General features: G+C 43.6%; 1 protein-coding gene and 1 pseudogene across 3 annotated transcripts; both read left to right on the top strand.

Moving 5' to 3' along the window:
• The first annotated feature begins 1,166 nt into the window (after positions 1–1,166).
• PM20D1 (peptidase M20 domain containing 1) lies at positions 1,167–26,873 on the top strand. Of its 3 annotated transcripts, none has more exons than XM_039881753.1 (13): positions 1,167–1,434; positions 2,030–2,116; positions 3,358–3,590; positions 4,040–4,126; positions 5,219–5,352; positions 5,659–5,778; positions 6,501–6,576; positions 7,156–7,217; positions 7,460–7,538; positions 9,451–9,522; positions 14,859–15,027; positions 17,201–17,300; positions 26,826–26,873. In XM_039881753.1, the coding sequence occupies exons 1-13, from the start codon at positions 1,218–1,220 to the stop codon at positions 26,842–26,844; spliced, it is 1,455 nt and encodes a 484-aa protein (XP_039737687.1). In that variant the 5' UTR covers positions 1,167–1,217; the 3' UTR covers positions 26,845–26,873. The 3 variants fall into 3 exon arrangements, with proteins under 3 accessions (XP_039737687.1, XP_039737685.1, XP_039737686.1); XM_039881751.1 differs by lacking the exon at positions 26,826–26,873 and adding an exon at positions 18,291–19,031; XM_039881752.1 differs by lacking the exon at positions 26,826–26,873 and adding an exon at positions 17,619–17,869.
• LOC120618037 (uncharacterized) lies at positions 10,565–10,683 on the top strand (annotated as a pseudogene).
• Positions 26,874–27,686: the final 813 nt, after the last annotated feature.

Raw genomic sequence — 27,686 nt, forward strand, 5'->3', positions numbered from 1 at the left:
CTAATTTAGGTGGAAGCTCACCTGCAACACCACCTCCTGAAATAAAACATTCTTATGTTCATCCTGTCCTAAGTACTCATGGGGATATATATTTGCTAATACATCATGTTGTACCTATGCAAACAACTTTTAACAAACTGAAACCTACTTGATTTATTTAGTTGATTAAATATTGGGAATCTCTGCTCTGGGAAATTCTCTCTATAGTCATCATATTAACCTTTCTAACGTGTTATATACTCTCAAGGGTTTTAAATGTCTTTCAGTAGCCATTCACACACCAAATCAACATCAAGCACGTAAATGGTGAGGTTGGTGACTACATGGCCCTCGGCCTGATGCTATTAATAGAAACAGTAAATGTGTGATTCTTTGGCCTGACTACATCAACTGTGGTAACGGAGAACAATGCTATTCTGGTTTGTCATCCTCTCAGTCTGCTGAGACAATGATCAAAAGTGGTTAATTGTTAAAGTAAAAAATAAACGGAGACCAGCCTTGAAGTTTCCCTGAGCAGATGAAACCAGTTTAGTAATACAAACGAAGCTTAATTAAGTTCTTTTGCAAAACTAATTTGACCTGGGTCATTTCTGGCTTATGCCTCTGAAAATCTAAGCAAAATTTGAACTGTTTCCCACTGTTGATATGAGGTAACCACTGAAAATTCAAATACTGTAACTGATTACTGTGAAGAATAAGCAGTCACTGCTTTTCTCACGATATAAATTTCTTTATAACAATATACCCCTGAGCTTTATTCCATATTTTGGTTTAAATGTTTCCAGTTTGCAAACTGCAAAGTGTGTGCACAATAAGTGTTTACTCATCACTATTTCAGTGATTGACTGGTTTTATTTCAGCTATTTATGAACATTTGACAAGCTTCACTCATTTTATTTTACTCCCCCCTCCCTTTTAATTTGATTTATTGTCACGCAGCAAAGGGATTTACCAGTATCTAAAAGCAGAAGATCAAGTATAGCAACGACCTGCTACATACCTGGAGTCCCGCTTCACCTCTGCTCTAGATCAGTCTGCTAGAGGGCTAGAAACCACAACTCACAAAGTCTTGCGGGCCTGGGGCGGGGCCATCCCGTCAATTGGAGGGCCCGCAGCCCCAAGCCAGCGACGATTGGCAAGGTCTGGTAATAAGGCAGGGCTAAGGTCATCGCAGGAATTGGAGTAGTGAACAGCGAAGGACTCGGGGCTGGAAGTTTATGTCCAAATTCCAGCCGCAGACTAGCAGCGGGAACTTTAGGGGAAGCATGGCTCGGCCGTACATTTGCGTGCTGACCCTGGCTGCTGTGCTGCTGCTAGATTTCCCCACGGTCTCCGGATCTAAGGGTCTCTGGGGCAAGGAGCATCGGAGGGCGTCGCGAATTCCTTCTGAGTTCAGCCAAGAGGAGCGCGTCACGATGAAGGAAGCCCTGAAAGGTGAGACTGGGTCCCCTTTGCTCACCTGTGCTCACATATGGGTCCCTTTCCCCTTGGGCCAAACCGTGATTCCTCTCTCCCACCGCAGGGAATCCGCTACTCTAACTCGTGCGCCGCAACACACCCCAGCCCAGCCCCTGTCCCTCCCCACTTCCCCACCCGCAGCACCTCGTGCCCAAGCTTGGGAATGCCACGCTTCTCTAAGCCTGGCTTCTGGCGACTGCGTTGTTCCCTGTCTAGCTTCCCACTCAGGGTCAAGGCCCAAAACTTACTCTCCCCCATTCCCCAGCCCCCACAGTCTTAGACTTCGTTTTCCTTTAGAAACCATATTAGCTTAAACAAACCCGAAAGACCTACATTTAAATCCCAGTTCTGCTGCTCATTTCTGAACAATCTTGAGCAGCTCACCTAACCTCTCTGAGCTTGTTTCCTCACCTTTGAATTTGGGAAAACAGTCTGCCTGCCTCAAAGGATTGTTTTGCCCTCCACAATAAGATAATGAATACAAAGAAGTTCTTATGCACAAAGGTCTGTGGAAATACCAATGGCTTTCATCATCTGTAATCTCCCATCTCTGACTATCTGACTCTGACAGGTGCCATCCAGATCCCAACAGTGTCTTTCAGGCCCGGGGAGTACAACAGAACAGCCCTGTCTGAGTTTGGCGGATACATTCGTAAAGGTCAGCCACAAACTGTGGGGAACATGTGAGAGAGGTGGGACTGGGGACATGGTTCTTTAAGAAGGTAATAAAGAGGATTTATTTTGTGACCAACCAAAGGAATTTCTAATTCCCCTGGGCGTCCTTTGAGTGTGTACATGTGAACTATCACATTGGTCCTCTCTTCTCACCCCCACTGCTTATGAACTGAAGGAAATGTCAAGGGGGAAAAGGAGACTTGAAACTCCCCCCTTGCCATAGGAAAAGCTCATGGTGAGTATAAGGCCACCTGATTCAATGAAAAAAACCAGCCCCTTTAAAGTTATCGGGGTGGGAGAAGCTGAACTAGGAGCAGCAAGGAGCCCCTCCTATAACACTGTGGAACAGACAGATCTGGCAATCATCCTCAGCAGCCAGGCTGAAGCTAGATTGGAAGTCTTTACTAAATAGGAGAAAAAAGTATGGAAATAAATGTATAAGGACAGTAAACTAGACAAACTGGCTGACTAAATAAAAACATATTCTTCTTTGGGTTTTTGTCTTCAGGTATCCACAGAGGAATTTGTGATTTCTTCCAACAAAGCCCAGAGGGAAATCAAAATTATTTCTCCCATATATCTAAGGCCACCTGTGTTAAAACTTATCTGTAATCTGAATAATTGACCCTGGGAACATCCACACTTGGACGCAGAAGTGTGGCCTTGTACTAAACAGAACAATCTTCTATGTCCATATACCATAAACAGTAGGAGTATTGTTTTCTAAAATAAAAATATCTCCTCTTTTTACATATATATGTGTATGTATGTGTATATGTATGTATGTATGTGTGTGTGTATATATATATATATATATATATATATATATATACACACACATGCATGGATGCATTTGGCATGTTTGGTTCCAAGTAATTTACTGGGCCTACTATGTTCAAAATTTCACACACCCCTAGTTTGCATAGCCTTAAAACATGTACTTATGAGCAAGACCAAGTCAGATCTTGAGCTATTGAGCTATTTTTGACTATCATAATGGTGGAGTCTTGATGTGCATGTTACTTATTACATGACAATAGCCCATTAAAATGTGGGGAAGAGGAATTTCAGAGATTGTCCAGACAAATCAGAAATCAGACTGGCTTTGTCCCAGAAGGCTTCCTAAAGGAGGCTGCATAAAAAGCAGAGGCACCAAATAGTAGGAAAACCAAACGAAACTTAAATCTGGCTTTCTCTTCCTGCTTTTCATCCCTTTGCTTCTAGTCTTTCCTACTGTGTTCAAAACCAGCTTTATCCAGCATGAAGTCGTGGGAGAGTACAGCCACCTATTCACTGTCCAAGGCTCGGACCCCAGCTTGCAGCCCTACCTGCTGATGGCTCACATTGATGTGGTGCCTGCCTCTGACCAAGGCTGGGAGGTGCCCCCATTCTCTGGGTTGGAACGTGATGGCTTCATCTATGGTCGAGGCACACTGGACAACAAGAACTCTGTGATGGTCTGAAATGCTGTGTTCTCTCTGCCTTGGGACCCTACAAATCAACCCAGGATGGAGGGTGCTGGGCTGATCCCTGGAAGACAGGAGGTTTGGTAGAAAAAACCTTAGCTCCAGGAGACCTAGGTTTCAGCCATCAGTTTGTCACTTTCCTTTTCTGGGCCTTGATTTCTCAGCCATGAAATACAGATTAGAGTAGGTGATCCCCAGGGACCCCTGCAGCTCTGACATTGATAAATTTATACTTTTCTCCAGGTGGTAAAGGTTTTATACAGAGCTCGGCTTCCCTACGTGCTGTCCCCTGGGACTATATGAATTTGTTCTCTTTAAAGAGAGTCTATCTAATTCTAGTCCCACCAGCCCTGATGCAGGCAGCTGAATGTCGCCCATGTCCTGATACTCCCATTTAGATAATAATTCTTGCTCCTCATCTGTTATGCTTCCGCCCCCAGGCAATCCTGCAGGCCTTGGAGCTCCTGCTGATCAGAAACTACATCCCCCGAAGATCTTTCTTCATTGCTCTGGGCCATGATGAGGAGGTAGGGCCCCTTCGCCCCATACCTATCTCTGGGACCCCTGTTGGCCAGGGGACAGTGTAGGGAAGGGGTCTTCGCCCTGGTCCAGTTTGTTCCCCAGCTGCAGAGTCTTCAGGATAAGACGTGGTGGTTTTCCAGCTACTCTGTGTATCTGTGTTCTAGAGCTATCTAAAGTCCTTGACCAAAATGCAGATTCCTGGGCCTTGTGTCATAGGTCTGAATTTGTTTTTTAAAGACTTTATTGTTTTAGAGCAGTTTTAGGTTCACAGCAAAATTGAGAAGGTATAGAGATTTCCCATATGCCCCCTCCCCTCACACATTCATAGCCTCCCTCGTTTTTACCAGCCCCCACCTGCGTGGTACGTTTGTTACAATCGGTGAACCTACACTGACACATCATACTCACCCAAAGCCCACAGGTTAGTAACCTCTTGTTGTTGTTCATGCAGTGGATTTGGACAGTGACATCTAACCATCATTATGGTATCATACAGAGTATTTTCACTGTCCTTAAAACCCTCTTTGCTCTGCCTATTCAACCCTCTCTCCTTCCTCCAAACCCTAACAACCACTGATCTTTTCACTGTCTCCATAGTTCTGCCTTTTTCAGAATGTCAGATAGTTGGAGTCATACAGTATTAGCCTTTTCAGATTGGCTTCTTTTACTTAATGATTTGCATAGATCTGAATTTTTAACTAACTCCCTGGTAATATCTGAGGCAAGCAGGTGGCCCATCAGCTATACCTCAAGAGACACTAGTATGATGGAAAGAAAACTAACAAGGAGATCCGTGAATGTGTTTCATTTCCAGTAAAGCCACTTACTTTGACCTTGGGCAAGCCACTTCATTCTCTGGGTCCCAGTTTCTCTATTTGTGAAACGAGTGGCATTTTGCTCTTCTAGCTCTAACATTCAAGGAAACTGTGATGTAGGATTGTCTAGGGCCCTGAGAACCCCGCTACACACACACCCCGCAAAGAAGGGAGACTGAGCAGGGAGATACTAGAGCTCCTAGCTAAGCTGAACGGGTCTCCATTAGCTATCTCTAGAGGTCTGGCTGAGAAGGACTGTGGCTCTGGGTTCATTGCTTGCAGGTGTCTGGGACAGATGGAGCTAAGAAGATCTCAGCCCTGCTACAGGCAAGAGGCGTCCAGCTAGTATTCCTTGTGGATGAGGGTAGCTTCATCTTGGATAATTTCTTTTCCAGCCTCAAGAAGCCCTTTGCCATGTAAGTAAAGCACCCTCCCCTACTTTGGAAGGCATTCTCACCCATCTGAGATGACCCCAGCCTGCTATCTGTAAGCCGTACCGAAACAACACTGTGTATTACTCCTCTTGCTTTAATTTCCCTTAACTTTGACCAGTTCTGAGCTGCCCTTTCTTTCTTTTTTTTTTTTTTTAGTGTAGACTTCTTTAAGTAGCATGAAGGTGACCTCCTAGCCCACCAGACTACTGTGCAGATGGGCCTGTAGGTCTGTGGGATAATTCAGTGTGGGAGGAAGTCAGGAGGGCCTTCTCTGACCCTCTCCTACAGGATTTCAGTCTCAGAGAAGGGTTCGCTTAACCTCATGCTGCAAGTAAACATGACTCCAGGGCACTCGTCAGCTCCTCCAAAGGAGACAAGCATCGGCATCCTCGCAGCCGCTGTCAGCAGGTGAGCGACCTCTCCTTACAGGGCTCAAAATGGAAGACCAGGCACTTTCCCACTTTGAGTTTAAGAAGGCTAAGCTTCCTGCCCTGCAGCTGGGCTAAGAAGCCATGGTGGGGGCCATAGGGAGGACAGAGCCACCAGTACCCAGGAAAGGATTAGAGGTCAGAAAGGGATCTACCCATCTGACAAGCAAAGGCCAGCAAACAAAAACTGGGTCAGGCAACTGGAAAGAGGACAAGAATAAATAATGGCCACTGACAGTGGATGAGAACAGTAGGATCCATACCAGGAGAGCTTACAACTTTTTCTGTTCTTTATTTGTTTTAGCAAAGTGAGAAGAACTATATATAATATTCAACTGGCTATCTACCATGTTTGGACTCTGTGCCCAGTGACGGGCATACAGTGGTAGAAAAAACTGCCCCTTCCCTCAAGGAACTCACAGGTAGCAGAGGAGAATGACAATTCTGCTACAGTGTGGAGGTGATTTGATAGTGGGAGTGCCCTAACTTGGACATGGTAGACAGAGACAGCTCCTGCTGATAGAGTAGAGTGGTCCTGCTTGTGCTTTGAGATCTTTGAATGATTAGATTGGTGGAAATGTTAGGGAGGTGAATGGGAGACCTCCTAGGCAGGCCTGTGGAAACATCCTGTCTCCCTTTTCCTTCAGACAGCTGATCTTCGACTGCGGTAAGTAAATCTTGAGAACTCCATTTCTCTTCCAGACTAGAGCAGACACCAATGCCGAACATGTTTGGAGATGGGCTGTTGAAGATGACATTGCAGCAACTGGCTAATGAGGTGTGGGAAGAAGTCTCATATAGCAGCAGTCCCAACCTTTTTGGCACCAGGGACCGGTGCTCCTATGAAAAGCTAATGCCCGATAATCTGAGGTAGAGCTGAGATGGTGATGCTAGCGCTGGGGACCTACTGCAAATACAGATGAAACTTCGCTCACTCACCTGCCACTCACCTCCTGCTGTGCAGCCCAGTTCCTAACAGGTCATGGACCAGTCCCAGTCTACAGCTCAGGAATTGGGGGTGCCCTGTCATATAGTGCTACTAGTCAGCTGTGGAAGAGGAAGAAAGGGTGACATAGAAGTAGCCTTTAGAGTAATAAAAGGGCCCGACTGCTTACGAGTGCTCTGCCTACCAGTGGCTGAGCCAAGACACAAAAATCTGACTTATTTTGGGGGATTCTTGGGGCTTGCCTGAGACTCTAAGACCTAACACACCCAGGAACTCTTTGGGAGCTGGTTTCTACTAGAGAGGTGATTCCCACCCAAGATCTAAAGTAGGGAAAGACCCAGGCCTCAGGTACAGCGACCCTGGTATGCTGACCCCTCTGCCCTCCTGCTGACCTGGCTCTTTCCCTTTCAGTTTCCCTTCCCTATCAATATAGCCTTGAACAACCTGTGGCTATTTGGGCCCCTTCTGAGCAGGTAGGTTTTATCTTTCTTTCACATTTCTCTCCCCCACACCTACTCACCACCTAGTCCCCTATCCTTAGCTTAACTAGACCTGACTAGTTAATCATCCCTCAGCCACCAGACACTATATGTAATTCATATGTAGGACATCCCTCCTAGTCTTAAAGATCTCCAAGTTTTAGGAAAATGAGTGATCCTCCAACTCGTTTTTTCTCCTCATTAGACAACATCTGACTTTAGTCCTTTTGCCTTAGAATTTTGGAGAGGAATTACATAACCAATGCGCTGGTCAGGACTACCGTAGCACTCACCATGTTCAATGCAGGGATCAAGGTAATGTTGGCTGGTTCCTCATGTATACCTTTTCCTTGCTGCCCATTCATGCCTCCACTCCTTGGGTTTATCTCCTGGCTCCTTCTTTCTTCTCTGGTTACAATTAGAATAATAGGAAGGCCCAGTGCTGAACTGCCCTGTGTCATTCATTGGGTATCCCTCAAGAGCAAGAGTTCTAACTGACATCGCAAACTCTCTGAAATTGTTGGCCAAATTTTGTACATTAGTATTTTAGGGGTGTCTGTGATTCCCCTCAGGTACTTTGGATCTGTACAAAAACAAAAAACAAAAAAAAAAAACAGATAATATACTAAAGTAAAGAGGGTTTATTTGGGAGTTAATTCTTGCAACCTATACTTATCCAGCATGTTATATATTTGCCTAGCATTTTGGTCATATAATTAAAGGTTTCTAATCTTTCTACTATCAAAGATCTTTTTATTATTCTTTCTCATATTTTGAAAGATATAACCACCTAATAAATTTAACAAGTGATTTGTGTATTTTCCCCTAGTGTTACCCTGAGTTGAAAAAAAGAAACTCACCTGCCATTTATAAAAATCTATAACATTTGTGAAAAACACAGCACTTCAAATATATACATTGTCATTCCCAAAATACTTAAATATTGGGTAGCCTTAGCAAACATAAATTCTATATGAGGTTTACTTTTATAGAAATTAAGTTTCAGGTGAATTATTACTTTGATAAAATTTTTAAGAACTACTTTCCAGCAAATTGGTCTGCTTCCAGTTGGGTTGGCCACTCAGGGGCATCTCCGTTTAAAGGAAGCCAGGCCATTCTAGTTAGCATGGGCTTAGGCCTTTCTGAAGTCTTGAAGGAGTTAGACCATTCCTATTACCACCAGCACCACCAACACAACTTCAAGGAAGATCATTCACCTAGAATACAATGTGGCCTTGTGGAGCTCTGGTCATCTGGAGCCCAGGTTGAGTGGAAGTGAATGGTGCCTCAGAATTAATTCCTGGCATAACTGACTGGAGTGTTCAGTATGTCAGCCAGACTTGAGCTGTCTTCACCAGCTGCCTAGAGTGTCCAGCAAAATAATAGTACTGTGTCCTTTCATCTGAATGGTGTTTTTTTCTGTGCAGAATACTTTAATATTTGTTACTCCATTTGATCCCCCTAACAGCTCTATGAGTATTATTGTCCCAATTGCCAGTTGAGAAACAAAGGCACAAAGAAGTCGTACTTATTCAAAATCAGACAACTAATTTGCAGCAGCCCAGATCTCCTGACCCTAGTCTAGTGATTTTTTTGCACCACATCAGTTCAAAGAGAGATCTGCAATTGGGGAGTCTGTTTTTTCTTGACCTCCAAGGAAAAAAATCCGTCTATAGCTTAACTCTTTTCTGCAGTTAGCCCTTGATTGTTCCTGGTCAGGCAAAGAACAGTAGAATTTCACAGTTGGATGTGAGAAACCACCACAGACAGCACCACTATGATCCCCCTAAGGAATCAAACAGGCGGCGACAGGGCCTGAGAGGCTCCTGGTGCCCAGTCCTGAGCAAACACTAACACTAACCCCTGCAGAAAGGTGCCAGGCCCCTGGGAAGGAGAACGCACACAGAAGACTGTCAATGGCGCTGCCTGGGGCCAAAACAGACATCTGGGCAGGCACAAAAAAAGTAGTCTTGCTCTAAGTGACCCCCTCGAGACCCGAGAAGCACAAAGGTCTACCCTAAAGCAGAAACACGCCTCTAATTCTGAACACAATCACATGGCAAGGGCCCAGGGAGGACACGGATCTGACTTAAAAAATTAAGCTCCAGACCTTTAAATCTAATCAGCTCCCTCTCCCTTCACTGGTAGAACTTGGCATTTCCTGGGCAGGGATAAGGTGTGGGGATTTGAGATTGGCTCAGACCAATGTTTGTGGTTCTCCCTTTAGATGAATGTCATCCCCCCAGTGGCTCAGGCCATAGTCAACTTACGGATTCACCCTTCACAGACAGTCCAGGAGGTATGTACTATGTGTTACTGATGACTGGTTCAGCATCAGGGAGGTATGGCCCTTGGGACCTGGGATTAGCTGCAATCCCAGGGCTGGCCCATTCCCATTTGTTCAACATTTTTCAGAGGCTCCCGATGTACCTGGTACATGGCCAGGATAGATCACTGGTTTGGGAGAGTTTGGAGCAGGGTGGGCGATGAATACTAATAAATGATAACAATAGTAGCAGATGTACTGGGCTTGCTATGTGTGTGTGACACTCATTTAATATGCCCAAGATTACACATCTAGAAGCCAGACTCTGTGCTCTGTGCTTTAAGCTACCACACTATACTATGATTTTAACAGATTGGACCATAGGAATGGTTCAAAGAAGGGAACTGATGCTACCTCTGAGGGTCAGGAAAGTCTTTTCTGACCACTGGAAATTTGAGCTGGGACTTAAAGGACAAATAGGACTTTGCTAGAAGTAAGGCATTCAGAGTAAAGCTAAAGTCAAGTAAGGCTAAAGAGTAGGATACTTTGGGAAGAAGTGATGGGAGATGGAATTGGAGGTATAATTTGGGGATCAGGGCCTTGTATGTTGTGCTGATGAGTTTGGGCTCTCATCTGTGGACAGAAGAGAACTGTCAGAGGTCTTCAAACAGGGCAGTGATCTGCTCAGCTTTGCTTTTAAGGAGGTAATGCTGGAGTAGGAAAAGACAGGAAGCTGTGGTGACATCTTAGGCAGTGGGTGTAAAAGTCTCAGTTGAGTCTGTGGTCATGGGGTGAAGAAGAGGGTTCCCACAAGAGATGTGAGAGAGATAGGTTGGCAGAGAAATATAGAGGTCAAGAAGGTTGAGAAACTTATAATATATTTATAGACAATTATAAATACCTCTGGTCTGGAGAGAGAATGAACTTGAGATACATGCCGAAGGGCTATTAACATAATTGAAACTCTAGAGTCAATAAAATCCCAAGGGAAGGATGTGTACAGTTAGGAGAGAAGAGGGTTGAGGAGAGAGACTTGCAATGGTCTGCTACAAACAACTTAAAATTTATAACAATGGTCTATGGCCATGCTACCCTGAACAAGCCCGATCCCGTCTGATCTCGGAAGCTAAGCAGGGTCAGGCCTGGTTAGTACTTGGATGGGAGACCACCTAGGAAGTCCAGTTACTGTAGGTGTAAAAAAAATAAATAAAAATAAATAAGGGATTGTAAGCTGACAAGGTCCTTGCAATCTGTGAGGTCAACCAAGGGTTGCCTCGCCTAAAAAAAAAATTGATAACAATGAATGTATAATGGCAAACCATGATGGGTACTATGACATAAAGGGACCAGGTACTACTAGAGAATATAACAAGGAGCCAGGCCTTGTGTGGGGTCAGGCAGGGCTTTCCTGAGGAAGTGACATTTGAGCTGAAAGCTAAAGGGTGAGTAGAAGTTACACAGAATGTTTGACATCTACAGGAAAGGCCAGCTTATTTAAACATCAGGTCGAGCTAAAAAGAATTCAAAAGGTAAATCTGATCCTTAAAAAAAAAATGACCAAAAGAGGCAACTAAACAACTATCAGGTGAATAACACGTTCTAGAATTAAGCAAAGTTGGGGTGGGTGGTGTTTCCTGGATCTCTAGCACAGATCACTGAGAGTCAGCCACACTTAGATGTCTGTGGTCCTTTCTCCCTAAGGTCTTCTTTGTCTTGTCACACAGAGTAGGAGGCACAACTCTCACTGTAGAGCGAGGGGAACAGGTTAACAGCCTGCCCAGAGTCACCCAGCATTCGGGGGGAGCTGGGACCAGTGTGAGCCCTGGGCTCTGCTGCTTTTCATCAAGTGCCAACCTTTGTCCTCTCCCTGGGGGCTCATGAGGCCAGGAAATCACTGAATTCCCCTCATTGAGCTTCTTTCCACCAGTTTTTTTCCAGCCTCATTCTAACTCCATGCCCTTTCCAAGGGCCGTTTCCACCAGCTGGGGCTTTCATCTCCCCAGGCTCTGGCACTCTTCCCTCCTCTCTAGTCCCCCGCCACAGTGGCCTTCCTTCCCTATCTGATGGGAGCCCTGGAATCCCTAGGCACATCCTGCCCACCTGCCCAGTGAGGAACGGAAAGCCTCTGTCATCCCGAAAGCACACAGCACCCATTGTCCTGGTCGCTCCTCTCCCTCGTGCCCCAGTTCCATTCATCAGGGACAGTCCCTGCTGGTCTGAAGGACACAGGTACTGAGTCCTAGGCTGATCCTGCAGGAACACAAACAGCTCCCAGAGTCGTCCTCTTCCATGTGTAATTGGTCTCTCCCATGTTGTGGTTGTAGACAGGCCTTTATAGTCTGTCAACGAGGAGCAAGAGTTCAGAAATGTAATAGGCCACCATGTGGAAAGGAAGGTTTGTTGTGAATGGGCCTCAAAGGGTAAAAATAGGGCCACTGGGAGATGCTTCGAGAAGACTCCACTTAAAGGAGTGTTTTGAAACATGGAGCCTTAGGTGATAATAAGCTCCTCAGAGGCTGAATGTCTGCCTAGCTAGAGTGTAACACAGAAGATTCCTTCCTTCTTCCTTCCTTCCTTCCCCAAGTGTTTATTGAGTGGCTACTATGGCATTCTTATAAGCACTTGAAAAAATGGTGAGCAAGATGGCCAAGATGCCCATTCCAATAGTGCTTATGTTCTAGTGGGGAGGAGACAGCAACAAGCAAGTAATCAAATAAATGAACAAGGTGATATTTTAAGAGGAGAGTACCACAAAGAAAATCATAGGATTATGTGTCACCAAGTGATTGTGGGGTGGGGTGGAGCAGTGAGCAGCTTTAAATACAGTGGTCAGTCCCCTCTGAGGAGGCAATTACACTGAGAGCTGAGAAGGAGCACAGACCTGGGGGACAGCATTCAGGCAGCAAGAGCATAGGCCTCTAATTTCAATAGAGGTGAAATTCTGCTGGGTGTTTATGATGTGTCTAGTACTATTATATCCTCTGGAGTACATGCAATATCCAAAACAAAAAACACAAAAAAAGCGTTGGGCTTAGATGATACAGGAAGCCATATCTCAGTTCATTATAAGGAAGACATTTATAACTGAGTTGCTCAAAGGTAGAATGGAATATAACACATGATGGTGAGCTTTCTGCCACTGGACGTGTTCGAGCACAGGTTAGATGACAACCTGTCACAGATGTTCTAATGAGCAGCCTTCCAGCAGGAGCTGGACTTACAGCAGGACGGAAGCTGGACTTACCAGTTTTTAAGTATTCATTATCCTTGCCTTCAACAGATTTACTATCCATTTGAGAGGAAAATATATCTACACATAAAACAGAGACTGTCAGAGTTTAGAGAAATGAGAGATTAACCTTTGAGATATAAAATAACCTTTGAGATCCCTTTTACTACTGACAGCCCCTCCTCCTAGTCCCATCCTCGTACCTCTGATTATTACCCAGAGTGGTTCCTCTAATGTAAACAAGCACATAGCAGCTAACGCTTACTGAGTCTTTACTGTGTGCCTGGTGCTGGCCTATAGCACATTATATATATTAATTCCAGTAATGGTCATGATCACTTACCAGGTAGGTACTACTATTATCCACATGTTGACAGAAGAGCAAGCTGAAGCGCAGAGAGGTGAAGGAGCTTACCCAAGGTCACATAACAATCAGTGACTGTCCGAAGCACAGTTTGGTGTCACTCCTCAGTTTTCGTGCGTGCCCCTTTCCAAGTTCAGACTGCCTCTTGCCTTTCCTCCATCAGTGTCATATCCTTCCTTCAAATTCTTGCCCAAAATTCATACTATTGAGGAATCCATCTTAAATGAACACCACCCTTTACTCAGCACCTCAACCTGTATGTACTTTGGAAACAGTTAAGCATTGTCCTTTTGAAGTCAGACAGACCAGGTTCAGATACCCAGCCCAGCAGTACTAACTATATAACTGGGCGAGTTACTTATTGAGACAACTCCCAGTATTATTTTTATTGGTTCACATCTTTTAAATTTCGTGTATTCAACATTTATTGCATGCCTTTCATTTTCTTGGTACCGGAAGTATAGAAATGAGGTAGACGTACTTGCCTCAAGTCAAGAGTGGGGTGAGCCCCTAGCCTCGTGGCTCATGAGAAGATTGAGCTCTGTGGCCTCTCTCTGAGGAGGTTCACTCAGTGCGCCCCCTTCAGTTTCTGGGGCAGAAATCCAAGTGATTTGGGTCAGGGGACAGCGGGCACAGTCCCGACCCACCTCGTAGAAAATGACCTCAGGAACTTCCCAGTGAGTCGAGACTGTGTCAAGACTATATATTAATTCTCATATTACAGTATTTAGGACATAAGTGCGAGGGTGAAAATAAGCTCTAAGTGACTTGACCACTCCCCCTCTCCCAAATCCAAAAGCAGGGAATTTGGTTTGGCTCAAATGGTGGTTTCTAAGCCAAAAGTAGGACCCCTCATTTCCTTTCCAGACTCAGTTCCCAGCATGTTTCTAGGAAACACTGACCTAAAAAGGGTATTCTTGAGACAATGTTCCCATTTAGGTGATCCCTAACTATGAGACACTCCGCTTTCTAGGGCAGAGGTAGTTCTAAAGCAACTGCTGATCCAATGGATCGAGACTAGTGCTTGGGCTTTTCCTAGGTGGTTGGGTGGGTTTTAGGGGCCACCCAAAGCCAGCCTCTTGGTCCATTCCCACATGGCTTCATGTGACCTGATCCTCAGGGTCTAGTCTACTTCCTGCCAGGACTTCTGCTGGGTTCAGCCCTAGTCATTTCAGACTGAATTTTCTAGGAGCTTCCTCAAGTTCCTTCCTGAGGAAAGAAGGCAAAGAGAAAACTTGCATACCAGTCACCCAACTTCTGACTTTTTGTCTGTGTTGAGCTCATCTTCCTGGCTCCAGTGCAGTTGGTAACAAACAGGAAGCAAGGGTGCCCAGAGAGGGGAAAAAAAAGTGTGTGGCCCATTCATCACCTGTCTGAGACAAACCCAGGTTGTAGTGAGGTCATCACATCCATCCTCCTGCCTTGAGATTTGCATTCTGCTGACTCTTCTACAGTCTCACCCAGGCCATGGTTCACAACCCAAGGGGAAAGACTCATTTCCTGATTTTCCAATTCCCCACCTGCCTCGTGGCTGTGAGGCAAGCCTCTCAAACATGTAACCTAAATCAACCATGCTGTAGATTGCTTTCCAGAAAGACCCAGTTCTTCTATCTCCTATAGTCAGTTGGCCAAAATTAGGTCCCAGTACTAAAATGAGTCTCCTCTGTGACTCTAGGGCTTAGTCTTGCTTGAGAGAAATTAGAACTGTTTAAATTCCTATTGGTGCTTGGATAGCAGATCAATAAGAAATCGAATTCCCTTTGTTTCCTCCCAAAGGTCCTTGAACTAGTCAAGAACATTGTGGCTGACGACCGGGTCCAGTTCCATGTGCTGAGTGCCTCTGACCCCTTGCCTGTCAGCCCCTCTGATGATGGAGCCTTGGGCTACCAACTCCTCCGCCAGACATTACAGTCCGTCTTCCCAGAAGTCAGCATTGCTGCCCCAGGTAATGACTTCATCTGCTGTAGCTGGAGGGAGGTAGGGGCTGGAACTGTTTCCTATCCAATGTCCACTGCTCTGCCCCCACCCCAGCTGTTCAGCCTGAAAACAGCTGGCTGCTTCCCCTCATGATGAGACTGGAACTGTATTTTCCCTTTGGAGTGGAAGTGAGAAAGCAAACAGGAAAGAGCAGAAACAATAAATTAGGTCAGTCAAGCCCTGGGTCTTGCTTAACCTAGGCCAGCCACTCTGGCATGGAGTTGAGGATTAGCCCAGACTCCCCCTCTCCTGGAGGAGCCACTTCTAGGATACAGCTCAGCAGCTGAGAGCTCAGCATCCGAAGCCCAGCCACACCTCCTGGCCTACGCCATTTGCATAACCTCCTTCCCCTGTCCTGGCAGTGGCACCTCTGTGCACCGTCCGCAGTCTTCCAGCACACTTTCCAGATCCACACTGTGTAGACACTGGTTCTCAAATTTAAGAGTGGAGGAGGATTCCCTAGGGAACTTATTAAAATGCAGATTACCTGAACCTATTCCCAAAGATTTGGGTTAACTAACTCTGGAGAGGAACCTGGAATCTGCCTTTAAAGCAAATACCGTGCCCCCCTCCCCCGCCCCCACGGGATTCTGACATCAGATGGAGAAGATGCTCTAATGTTAGGACCTGGGCCCATTTTCCTTTTATCTAGGTTTAATCATGGATTCCCTCAAACACTGTCTAAGCTCATACTTAGGACCCGCCCCTCTGCTATACATGGGCCCTTAAAGAGCTTACAGTGAAATTCTACATCCACTGGTCCCTCTCACTCTCTGCCTGAGAGGAGACCACACTCTATCTATGCAGTGTTACCCCTTTTCTAACAAACTTTCCTTTTGACTCCAAAAAAAAAAACAATTCAACATCCACCAACTCAGGCATTAAAAAAGCAGCCTTGTTTGTTTAATCGACTTAAATCTGCCTATAAGCCCCACTCCTCAAGAAATTCAACTTCAGACGTTATTGAGGCCTCCAAGGACCCCCCATCTCCCCCTCCTTGAATTAGGCCCTCAAGGCCTTATGTAGCAACGTAGCATTAGAGTCCCTTGGCCAGAGGTCATTGGTCCTTGTGGTTACCTTTGAGAAATCCCTTGTCCTCGCTATGAGGTCACTTCAGGTTGGAGACTTCCTCTGATTCATTCCCTGGCCCGTTTGGGAAGTGGGACCTTTGACTCTAGACCTAAGATCTCACCTCCCCGATGATACCAGTCAGCCATCCCTTCTGAGGTCTGCCACCTCCTCAGACTCCTGGGTCCCCGCCATCCAGGGACTCTGGCCCTCGCCATTGCATATCCTCTCTTGGCCCTCAAAGGCTCTCTACCTTACCCTCTCCCTTCCAGGGCGCCTGCCATAATCCCATTGACAGAGTTAGGCTTTTACAGAAAAAAGATAGGCAGCAATCAACTGGCAGAAATCTCCAAAGCAAGGAATTGTGAAGGGCCTAGTCACCTGTCTGAAACCAGGAGTGGAAAATGGAACAAAAGACAAGTTACCATCTCAGATCATCCCACCCCCCTGATGCTTCAAGGGGTCTTTTCCCAAAAAACACTACTAGTGAGGACAAGTCCCAGCCCCAGTTGGAGATTGAGATGAGCAGGTGGGATACCAAAGAGTATCGTGGGACTTTCCAAAGCTGAAGTTTGACTCTCAGAAGATAGAGGATGAGAGTAACAAGAAGTTATGTTGCACTTTAAGAGACTGTATTTTATAGCAGTAAAGTTCCCCAGAGGATGTTTATTTTTGATCTAGGATGATACAGAAGAAAGCCAAGGCAATAAAGAAGTGATATATAGATTTCTGGCTATCTAGATTTCTAAAGTAGCCTGGCTATGGGTAGGAAATGACCAGGTCTCCCTGGTCATCACAGAGAGAGGACACTTAGCTTTGGCCCATTCAATGGATATTTCACTAATGCCCTAAGGAGGACCGTCCATGTTTCTTGCTGAAATGGTATTTCAGTAAAGTTTTGAGAATGGATAGGCTAAAGGACAAATATTCATAATTACAGCCTCCCGAGAGGACCCAGGCCTTGCTCTGCAGTGACCAAGGGTCCTGTTTTTTCCAGCCAGCCCACCTCCCAACACCTTCTTTGGCTTGGTTGCTCACATAAAGCTCCATTCCTCTTGATCTTCCCTTTCTAGGTATTTGTATTGGCAACACAGACAGCCAACACTACACAAACCTCACCACTGGCATCTACAAGTTCAGCCCCCTCTACCTGCAGCCTCAGGACTTCCAGAGGTGAGTGAACAAGTTTGATACAAGCAATTCACCTTTCTCCACCCTTTCCCCTGACAATCTGCAGAATGGGAGAAGACCAGGGTCTTCACAAACTAAAACGGAGACATTGTAGAACTCAACTAGCCAGCTTCTCTCATAGCCAGAGTCTTGCCACTCCCCAGAATGTATGGGAATTGGCCACTATTTTTCAGGGATGAAGGTGAAAAAGATGATTGGAGAGAATCTGGTAGAATGAGGACCCTCATGTGCTAACCCCAGCTCTTCCTCCCTTTGAGAGAGAGCCTACCCTCTGGACCTCATTGTCTCCCCCCAAAACAGGAGACTCCAGAGTTCTTGATTACCATTCAGTGAAATGCAGACACACATGAAGTCAGAAGTGGGTATGTGCTCTGAATTGTCAGAAGAAATCACGCAATAGGAATCTAACACATGATCACCCGCTTTAACTGCTGTGTATGAATTACTATTTTGTGGGTTCCTCAGCAACTTTTAAACTCAGGGTGTGGGAAGATGATTTCCATGTGTCTCTCTGCTCCTTGTCATATCCAGACCTGATTTCCCACCATTCAGTTGCCAACAGAATGAAATATTTGAATATGAGCTTAAGAACAGCTTTCCTGGATTTTGTTTTGTTTTTCATTTTGGTTTTGTTTGTTTGTTTGTTTGTTTGTTTTTAATAGAGGGACAGATAGCTACTCTATTTCCTTTCATCTTTGAGGTTACAGAGCAGGAGATGATTTTCTGCTCCCCAGGGGTTTATTATTTACCCCCACTGTTTTTTACCATAGGCATGGATCTCCATGACATGAGCAATATGTCATATGAAACCTCACTTCTTATACATGGCCTCTCCCGCCTTGCCCACATCCTACCCCTGGAGGGTCAAAGGCCAGTGGCTTCAGGGGGTATGGGGTGGGGAATGCTCTGTAATAACATTTGTGCTTCAGCAATGGGCTCTCTCTTCTCTTCCCCCAAATCTATTTCCCTCAGCGTCCACGGAATTAACGAGAAAATCTCAGTCCAAGCCTACGAGACCCAGGTGAAATTCATCTTCGAGTTTATCCAAAATGCTGATGCAGACCTGAAACCAGTTCCTCACAAGCACGAACTGTGAGGTCCAGGAGCCAGCTGAATCAGGATGCCTGACCCTGGGTCAGAACTAACCCAAGGGGGAAAGCCAATGTTGATAAAACTCTGGAGCAGAACCACTTAGTAATACAACTCTCACCTGCCTTGCTTGCTTCTAAACTCACCCAATAACAAGGCCAGGGAGTAGGGGAGAACCAGCAGGAATCAGGCTTCTCCCTTCCTCCTGACATCTCCATCCCTCAACTGACCCGCATTTCCTGCCTTCTTGTCCCTGTCTTAGAAGGTATCTGGCTTGTCTGTCTTACACTGATTATTTGACTACTCCATACTCCAGACCTGATTTATTAAATGCAGATTTGAAAAACCTTAACCAGGTGTTGCCTGCTGGAAGTATTTAATTTAGGGCAGTCTTGCCAGGCTACCTTCTCGTGGCTTATATATCTCTTGCTATAACTCTCCTTCCTCCCCTTCCCCGCCCCACCCCAACTCTTGGATTATTTAGCTGGCTCTTCATCTCTCCTCTCCTGCCACTGCATCTCTCCCATTACCCTCCAATTTGTTCTACATCTGGAGCAGGACTTAGTCAAACTGTGATTCTACCATAATTACCACAAATCACCAAATAAAATGATCTATGTAGCATCACCTGGTCACTGAGGGGTGAAACTGAGGCAGGGGGCTTTGGAGGAACCCCAAACCTCTTGGCCCTAGAGCCTGGAGAAGAAAGTCTCTGTCCTTGGGCTCCTCCCAAGGGCTCCCTAGGTTTTGCTCCCTCCCCTGCCCTTTCCTGCCACCTGCTTCTTCTGTCCCACCCCACAAGGCACTGATGTATGGAAATGTTTCCCTGGCAAGTCTGATGGGCTAGACTCCCCCAAGGAAGGGCACTCATGGTCCAGCCCCTTAGAGAAGCCCAGGACCAACAGGCCTTGGCTGTGGCATCATGTCCTGGTTCAGACTTATCAAAGGGAAGTGAAGGGCATGAGGGGGTGGTGGGGGAAGAGACTGGCTTGAAGGGCTCTCCCATGGTTTGTGGGGCATGAGGAGGGGCAAGCTGTCCTGGCTTAGGGGATGGCAGAGCTCCTGTCTTTTTCCAGAATCTAACTCTGGGCATATTTGAATCTCCTCAGTAGCTGCCAGGTGTGGGGCATTGGAAAGGAGCATTTCCTGGCCCAAGGCTGGGAGCTGTGCTTTAAGGATCACAAGGGATTTGCAGTCACGAAGGGAGACGCAGAGGGAGCTGGGACTTGAGAGATTCCTTTTTCTTTCCTTACCAGACAAGGACTTTCCACGCCTTACTGGAGTTTGACAGCAATAGGCTCCTTTTCGCTCCTCACAACCCTCAGTCCCCCTCCAGACCCCAATTCCTCACCTCCCTCCTGTAGCTGTGATCTAGTCCTTGGAGCTTTGGTTTATTAGAAGGTGTTAGAAAAACAGTGCTGGGATGATTTGAGCTTTTTGTTTACTGCCACTAAGATTCACATTCTTTCCCTCATTCCCTCTTTTTTGGCCGATTCAGTACTTATTCAGCGTTTTTTAGAGGGGGAGCTCAAGAACATAAATAATCCTTCACATTTGCACAGAGCTGTATAGAGGAGTGCTTTCACACACCTTGTCTCATCAGAGACCACAAGAGCCCCTTGAAGAAGGTACTATTACCGCTTCTTATCGAGGAGGAATTGGCTATCAGAGAGATCATACATCTAGCTCGGCGTTACACATCTAACTCATGTCACCTGGCCCCAAACCTACTATTATTCCATGATTCTAAGTTACAGATGAAGTCTACTTCCCATCTATCATCTTATTTAATCCTGGCAACAACTCTAAGGTAATGTTATTGCTCCTGTAAGGATAAGGCAGCTGAGACTCAGAAGTTAAATATTTGTCCAAGGTCATGCAGGTGTTAGGGGTAAAATCTATCTGGATCCAAAGCCCGTGCTAATAGTACTAAAGAGGAAACTGAGACTCAGAGAAGTCATTTGCCCAAGATCACACAGTTCTTATGAGGCAGACCCAGAATTCAAATGCAGGTCAAAAATCCCCAAGTCCAGTGCTTTTTCAATTGCACCATGCTGCCTGCCCCAAGAACCTGTAGTGTGTGGCTCATTCATTCCAGTTCAGGGTGATCTCCAGGACAAATGCTGTTCTACTGTTGGATTTCGTCCTTAGCTCAAGCAGTCTGTGTTCCCCTGGCCTGGCTGACCTCTCCCTATTCACACCTCTCACTCTGTCTGCCACCATTTCCTACCACCCTCACCCCCAGATTCTGGGTTCAGCTCTTCTCTATTCTCTGAATTTGGGGACAGACAGGTCTCTAATGGTCCATGGGGTAACTGGGAAAAGAATAAGCAGGAACCTCACCACTCTCTTCTAGCATCAGAAAGGATAGTCTTCTGAGTCCCTGCAGTGGAAAGGAAGGCCCTTGAGCCAGGAAACTGCTCTAAATCCTGGCTCGGAGAATATAGACATTGCAGCTCTGTGGCCCCTGAAGAGAGTGACTGAAAGTGCTGGCCATGCCAAGACAATAGAAGCCCTAAGACTCTGGGCAGGGCGGGGCAAGGGAACTTGGACTTTCCTGTACCCCTAACCCCATCCACCTACCTCTCCTCAAATCAACCTTGGGGAACTCCAGCAGATAATCACTGGGACACCCTATACCCTCATCAAGGACTTAGCTCAAGCTTCTTACACTCACTCCCTAAGGCTAGAAGGAAGACAAAATATTCATAAGAAAAAAGAATGAGAAAGGAAGGGAGTAAAGTTTGGTTGGAGTTCCTTGATTTTGAACCTGGGTTGCTAAAAGACTTGGCCATTCTAGATCCGATATTATATTTTTTTCCAGAGGAGATAATAGAGACAGAGTTCCTACTGAAGAGCTGAGCATATCATTAGTTTTTTTTGAAAATTTAAATCGAATTAAATATTTTTTATAAAAATAAAACTATTTATAATTTTAGTGCTCAGTGTCCATGTACTTGTCTTAGAGGATGAGTATCATGTTTCATGTGTGTTACATTTAGACCTACAAATATAAAAATTTAAGAATAATATAAATTGTTTAACACTACAAAATGTTCCTCAGCCACCATGTGCAATGTTGCAAATAATACACTAATTTATGAATACCTCTAGAACCAGAAATCGAACTCAAAGAAGAGCAAGAAAACGGATGCTCAGCACTACTGAGAAATAACAAGTCACACAAGACTCTATTACAGTCATGCTACCAGAGAGGAAGGATTTGACAAGTCAATTTTCTTTTCTCTTACTAACTTCTGTGATAGCTCACTTTCTCCCTGCACTCCAAAGCCATGTTTGTCTCCAAGTTCACACTGACACAACCCAAAAACCCTTCAGTGTTCAGATGTTTTTTGTTTGTTTGTTTTCATCTGTTTTTCCTGAAAGCATAGGGCAAGATATATGGAGAAGTGTTTCTCTGGGGCCTGAATTGTGTTAGTCTCAGAAGTATGTGTTTAGGGTGACCAGTTGATCTGTGCTAGCACTGAGTACTGAATCCCAAGTGACAGAAACATCCTTGGGTTTTTAACAGACTCAGTTCTTCTGTGGTTGTAATATATGATACCTTCTAAAGCAGGAAGCCCAGGGCAGGGGGACTCTCTCGCTCAGGTCTAAGAGATAAGGTCTTATTTTATATACCCCGTGGTGCCTGGTCCAGGAAATCATGAAGGCCTCTATGGTAAGGAGGCCATGAATAAGCCGAGACTTCAAGATTGAATAAGAGTGATGCTATATAGAGAGAACCCTAAAGAGTCCACCAAAAACTATTAGAACTGATAAATGAAATCAATGAAGTAGGTTACAAAATATTCAGAAATCAATTGCATTTTTATACATCAATAACAAACTATCAGAAAGAAAAATTAAGAAAACAGTCTCACTTACAATTGCATTAAAAAATACCTAGAAATAAACTTAACCAAAGGGTAAAAGACCTGTTCCTGAAAAATTATAAGACATTGAAGAAAGAAATTGAAGAAGATACAAATAAATGAAAACATATACTGTGCTCATGGACAGGAAAAATTAACATCATTAAAATGTCCATACTACCCAAAGCGATCTACAGATTCAGTGTAATTCTAATCAAAATACCAATGGCATCTTTCACAGAACTAGAACAAATAATCCAAAAATGTATATGAAACCACAAAAGACCCTAAATAGCCAAGACGATCTTGAAGAAGCAGAATAAAGTTAGAAGTATCACACTACCTTATATCAAACTATACTACAAGGCTATAGCAATCAAAACAGCATGGTACTGGCATAAAAATAGACACATAGGTGAATAGAACCAAATAGAGAACCCAGAAATAAATTCATACCTATATGGTCATTTAATCTATGACAAAAGAGGCAAGAATATACAATGGCATAAAGACAGTCTCTTCAATAAATGGTGTTGGGAAAACCAGACCAATATATGCAAAAAAAATAAAACTGGATCACCTTCTTATACCATATACAAGGATAAAATCAAAATGGATTAAAGACTTAAATGTGAGACCCAAAACCATAAAACTCCTAGGAAAACACATAGGCAGCAAACTCTCTGACATTGCTCTTAGAGATATTGTTTTCTGCTATAACCTCTCATGCAAGGGAAACAGGAGAAAAAAATAAACAAATGAGACTACATCAAACTAAAAAGTTTCTGCTCAGCAAAGGAAACTATCAACAAAACAAAAAAACAACCTACCAAATGGGCGAAGATATTTGTCTATAATACATCTAAGAAAGGGTTAATATCCAAAATTTATAAAGAACTCATACAAAGAAACAAACAATGCAATTCAAAAATGGGCAGATGACATGAACAGGCATTTCTGCAAAGAGGGCATATGGATGACCAGTAAACATGAAAAGATGCTCGACATCACAATCGTGAGAGAAACACAAATTAAAAGCACAATGAGATATCACCTCACACCTGTCAGAATGGCTATTGTCAATAAATCAACAAACAACAAATGTTGGTGAGGACATGGAGGACCCTTGTGCACTGTTGATGGGACTGCAAATTGGTGCGGCAACTATGGAAAACAGTATGGAGGTTCTCCAAAAAAATTAAAAGTAGAACTACCATATGACCCAGCAATCCCACTTCTGGGTATTTATCTGAAGAAATCCAAAATACTAATTCAGAAAGATATATGCATCCCTATGTTCATTGCAGCATTATTTACAATAGCCAAGATATGAAAGCAAGTTAAGTGTCCATTGATAGATGATTGAGTAAAGAAGATTTGGTACATATATACAATGGAATATTACTTGGCCATGAAAAAGAATAAAATCTTCCCATTTGCGACAACATAAATGGACCTGAAAGGCATTATGCTGAGTGAAATAGTCAGAGAGAGAAAGACAAATGCCATATGATTTCACTTATTTGTGGAATCTAAAAAACAAATGAACAAACAAAAACAAACTTATAGATACAGAGAACAAACTGATGGTTGCCAGGCGGGAGAGGGATTGGAGGGCTGGGTGAAAAAAAGATGAAGAGATTAAGTACAAATTGGTAGTTACAAAATAGTCACAGCGATGTAAAGTACTGCACAGGGATTATAGTCAATAATATTACAATAACTATGTGTGGTGCCAGGTGGTACTAGACTTATTGAGAGGATCACTTAGTAAATTATATAAATGTCTAATCACTATGCTATACACCTGGAACTAATATAATATTGAATGTCAACTGTAATTGAAAATTTTTTAACTTTTTTAAAGATTGAATAAGAGTTAACAAGACAGAAAGTTGGGGGGGACGGGGACGGTTTCCAAAGAGAATAGAGTGTGCACAGACTATGAAGCAAATAAGAGCATGTACCTTCAGGAAACTGAAAGACCTATTTGGGCCTTGTAAGTCAAGACTGACTTAAGGGCAAAGGGGTAGGGAAGAATAGTTAACAAGAAGTTGTTTTTTCCTTCTTTTCTTCCTTCCATTTTTCCATCCTATTCTTTGTTTTATTCCTTCTTCCTAACACTTACACAGTGATTACTCTATGCCAGGCACTGTTCTAAATGATATATGTGAGTCATATAATAAACTCATATAATCCTAATAATTACCTTATGAAGCAGGCTGTTGCAAAATAACAGTTAAAAAAATCAAGTCAGTGGATTGGAGAAAGGTCAGTGGATTAAAAAGTTATTTAGGTTAGTCATTAGGGAAATGCAAATCAGAACCACAAAGTCACATCTAGGTTGGCCACAATCGAAAAAAATACTGAAAATAACACGTGTTGATGAGGCACTGTTTCCCAAACTGGTGGGGAAATTGTAACCTTTGTACATTTGCCGGTGATAACATAAAATGGTGCAGCTGCTTCGGAAACAGTTTGTTCCTCAAAAAGTTAAACAAAATTACCATGTCACCCAGCAATTCCACTCCTAAAGTATATTCTTGAATTGAAAACAGGTATTCAAACAAAAGTTTATACAAGAATGCTCATAGCAGCACTATTCACAATAGCCCAGGTGTCCATTAGCAGATGAATGGATAAAGAAAATATGGTATATACATACAATGGACTGTTATTCAGCCATAAACAGGAATGAAGTACTGACACATGCTACAACATGGATGAACCTTGAAAATTTTATGCTGAGTAAAAGGTCACATATTGCATGGTTCCATTTATATGAAATGTTCAAAATAGGAAAGTCCATAGAGACAGAAAGCAGAGTAGTGGTTGCCAGGAGCTGTGAATTTGCTTCAATTAAAAAAAAATAAATAAATAAATCAAAAATAGTTATTTAGGAGGTGGAGTCACTGGATGGCATTTGGTGATTGATGGATGGTGAGCTGGTGGGGAAGTAGGAGTCAAAAATTACTCTCACAACATGAGTCAATAAATATGAATTGAGCACCTAAAAAAAAATGACTCTCAGGTGGCTGACTTGAGCAAATGGGAGGTCGACTCCATTTACTGAGATGGGGAAGACTAAAGAAGGAGCAAGTATCTAGGAGATGACGAGCTCCATTTTGGATAAAACAAGTTGGAAGTGCTGAGACATCCAAGTCTGGAGCTCAGAAGAAAAGTCTAGGACAAAGACATTAGGAAGTCATCAACATAACACCATAAATTGATACTATAAGAACGAGACTCAATATCTAAGAGTGCAATCAAGGAAGAAGAACCAAATTTGTAAGTTTAAATTAGAATGTTAAAAGACATCTGATAGGAACTGTTATCTAAAACATACAAAAACTCTTAAAATTCAACAATAAGAAAACAAATAATCCAATTTTAAAATGGGCCAAAGACCTTAACGGACATTTCACCAAGGATATACAGATGGCAAATAAGCATATGAAAAGATTCTCCACATCATATGTCATTGGGCAAATGCAAATTAAAACAACAATGTGATACCACTACACGCCTCTAACAATGGCCAAAATCTGAAACGGTGATAACACCGAAATCTGGCGAGGACGTGGAGCAACAGAACTCTTATATATTGCTGGTAGAAATGCAAAATGGTAGGGCCACTTTGGAAGACAGTTTGTTGGGTTCTTACAAAACTAAACATACTCAGCAATCATCCTCCCTGATATTTACCCAAAAGGATTGAAAACTTAATTGCCCAAACTGGAAAGCAACCAAGATGTCCTTCAGTAGGTGAATGGATAAATAAAATGTGGTCCACCCAGACAATGGACTATTAAAAAGAAATGAGCTATCAAGCCATGAAAAGACATGGAGGAGCCTTAAATGTAGATTACTATGTGAAAGAAGACAATCTGAAAAAGCTACATACCGTATGATTCTAACTGTATGACACTCCAGAGAAGGCAAAACTACAGAGGTAACAAAAAGGGCCGTGGCTGTGGAGGAGGGGGTTATGAGTAGGCAGAGTACAGAGGATTTTTAGGGCAATGAAAATACTCTATGATACTATAATAATAAATACATATCATTATATATTTGTCCAAATCCATAGAATACACAACACCAAGAGTGAACCCTAAGGTAAACTATGAACTGTGGGTGATTATAATATGTCAATGTTAGTTCATTCTTGGCGAAAAATGTACCATTCTGCTGAGTGATACTGATAATGGTGGAGGCTATGCATGTGTGGGGATAGGGGGGTAGATGGAAAATCTCTGTACCTTCCTTTCAATTTTATTGTAAACCTAAAACTGTGCTAAAAAAAAAAAAGTCTTAAAAATTAGTATGTTTCATCAAACGTCATAGAAAATTTTAGATATAAGACATTTTAAAAATTAATATAAATTTTAAAATATGAAGTCTCTGTGCTTATGGACCTTGTAATCTAGTTGGGAAAACAAAACCAACACACAAAACAGTAAGTGAATGTAAAATAAGTCTTAAGCTGTGTAATTTATCATGTCATTGAAGACTATCATTTTGTCTTTCACCCTATACTTCTCTACAGGCATCCAGTCACATATTGAATCATCTGCTGTTACCTGAAAATGCCACATTCTCCCTAGCCTGCCTACCAGTTCAGTCTTTCTTCTAACTGGAGCGGCTTTCTCCTCATCGCTGGGTGATATGGTAATTCCATGTTTAACTTTTTGAGGAAACAACAAATTTTCTACAGCAGTTACACCGTTTTACATTCCCACAGCCTTTTTCCACCTACCTTTTTCCAATCCACTGACTTGATTTCGACCTGTTATACTGCAACAGCCTATTTCATAGGGTAACTGTTAAGACTAAGTGAGTTAATATATAAATCTACACAGACTAAGTGAGTTAATATATAAATCTTCAATCGAAGCATATCCATGTCTTTGAAGATTTCCAGAGCCTTCCTAGACAAAGTTCAGTGCTTCCTGCTGTGACAAAGGTATATTTTTGTTAAAGCGCCCCAGGTTCTAGTATGCAGCATGGTTGGGAACCACCAGGTTGAGGCACTGTTCCCCAAACTGGCAGGAGCATGGGAGTCATATGGGGCACTAATTAAAAGGATAGATTTCCTGGCCCAGCCTCAGATCTTTGGAAACAGAATTTCCAAGAGAGAGGCCTGGAAATCTATATTTTAAAACAAGTACCCACAGGGGATTCCTGTGACCAAGCCAGTTTAGGAAACCCTGAACTAGAGGATAATCGAATGGCAGTAAACAGAGAGGGCAGTCTGAAACTAGATAATCTGGTTTGCAAAATACAACATTTTGCATCCTGGCTCTGAAAAGATAAAGTTTATTCATATTTGGCTGATGGCCCACTTTGGGGATGCTGCTCCTGAGATAGGCTCCCCACCAGCACCCACTGGTGCAGAGACTGCCCGTCT

This window comes from Pteropus medius, unplaced genomic scaffold (assembly GCF_902729225.1).
Source record: "Pteropus medius unplaced genomic scaffold, Ma_sr-lr_union100, whole genome shotgun sequence".
Lineage (NCBI taxonomy): Eukaryota > Metazoa > Chordata > Mammalia > Chiroptera > Pteropodidae > Pteropus > Pteropus medius.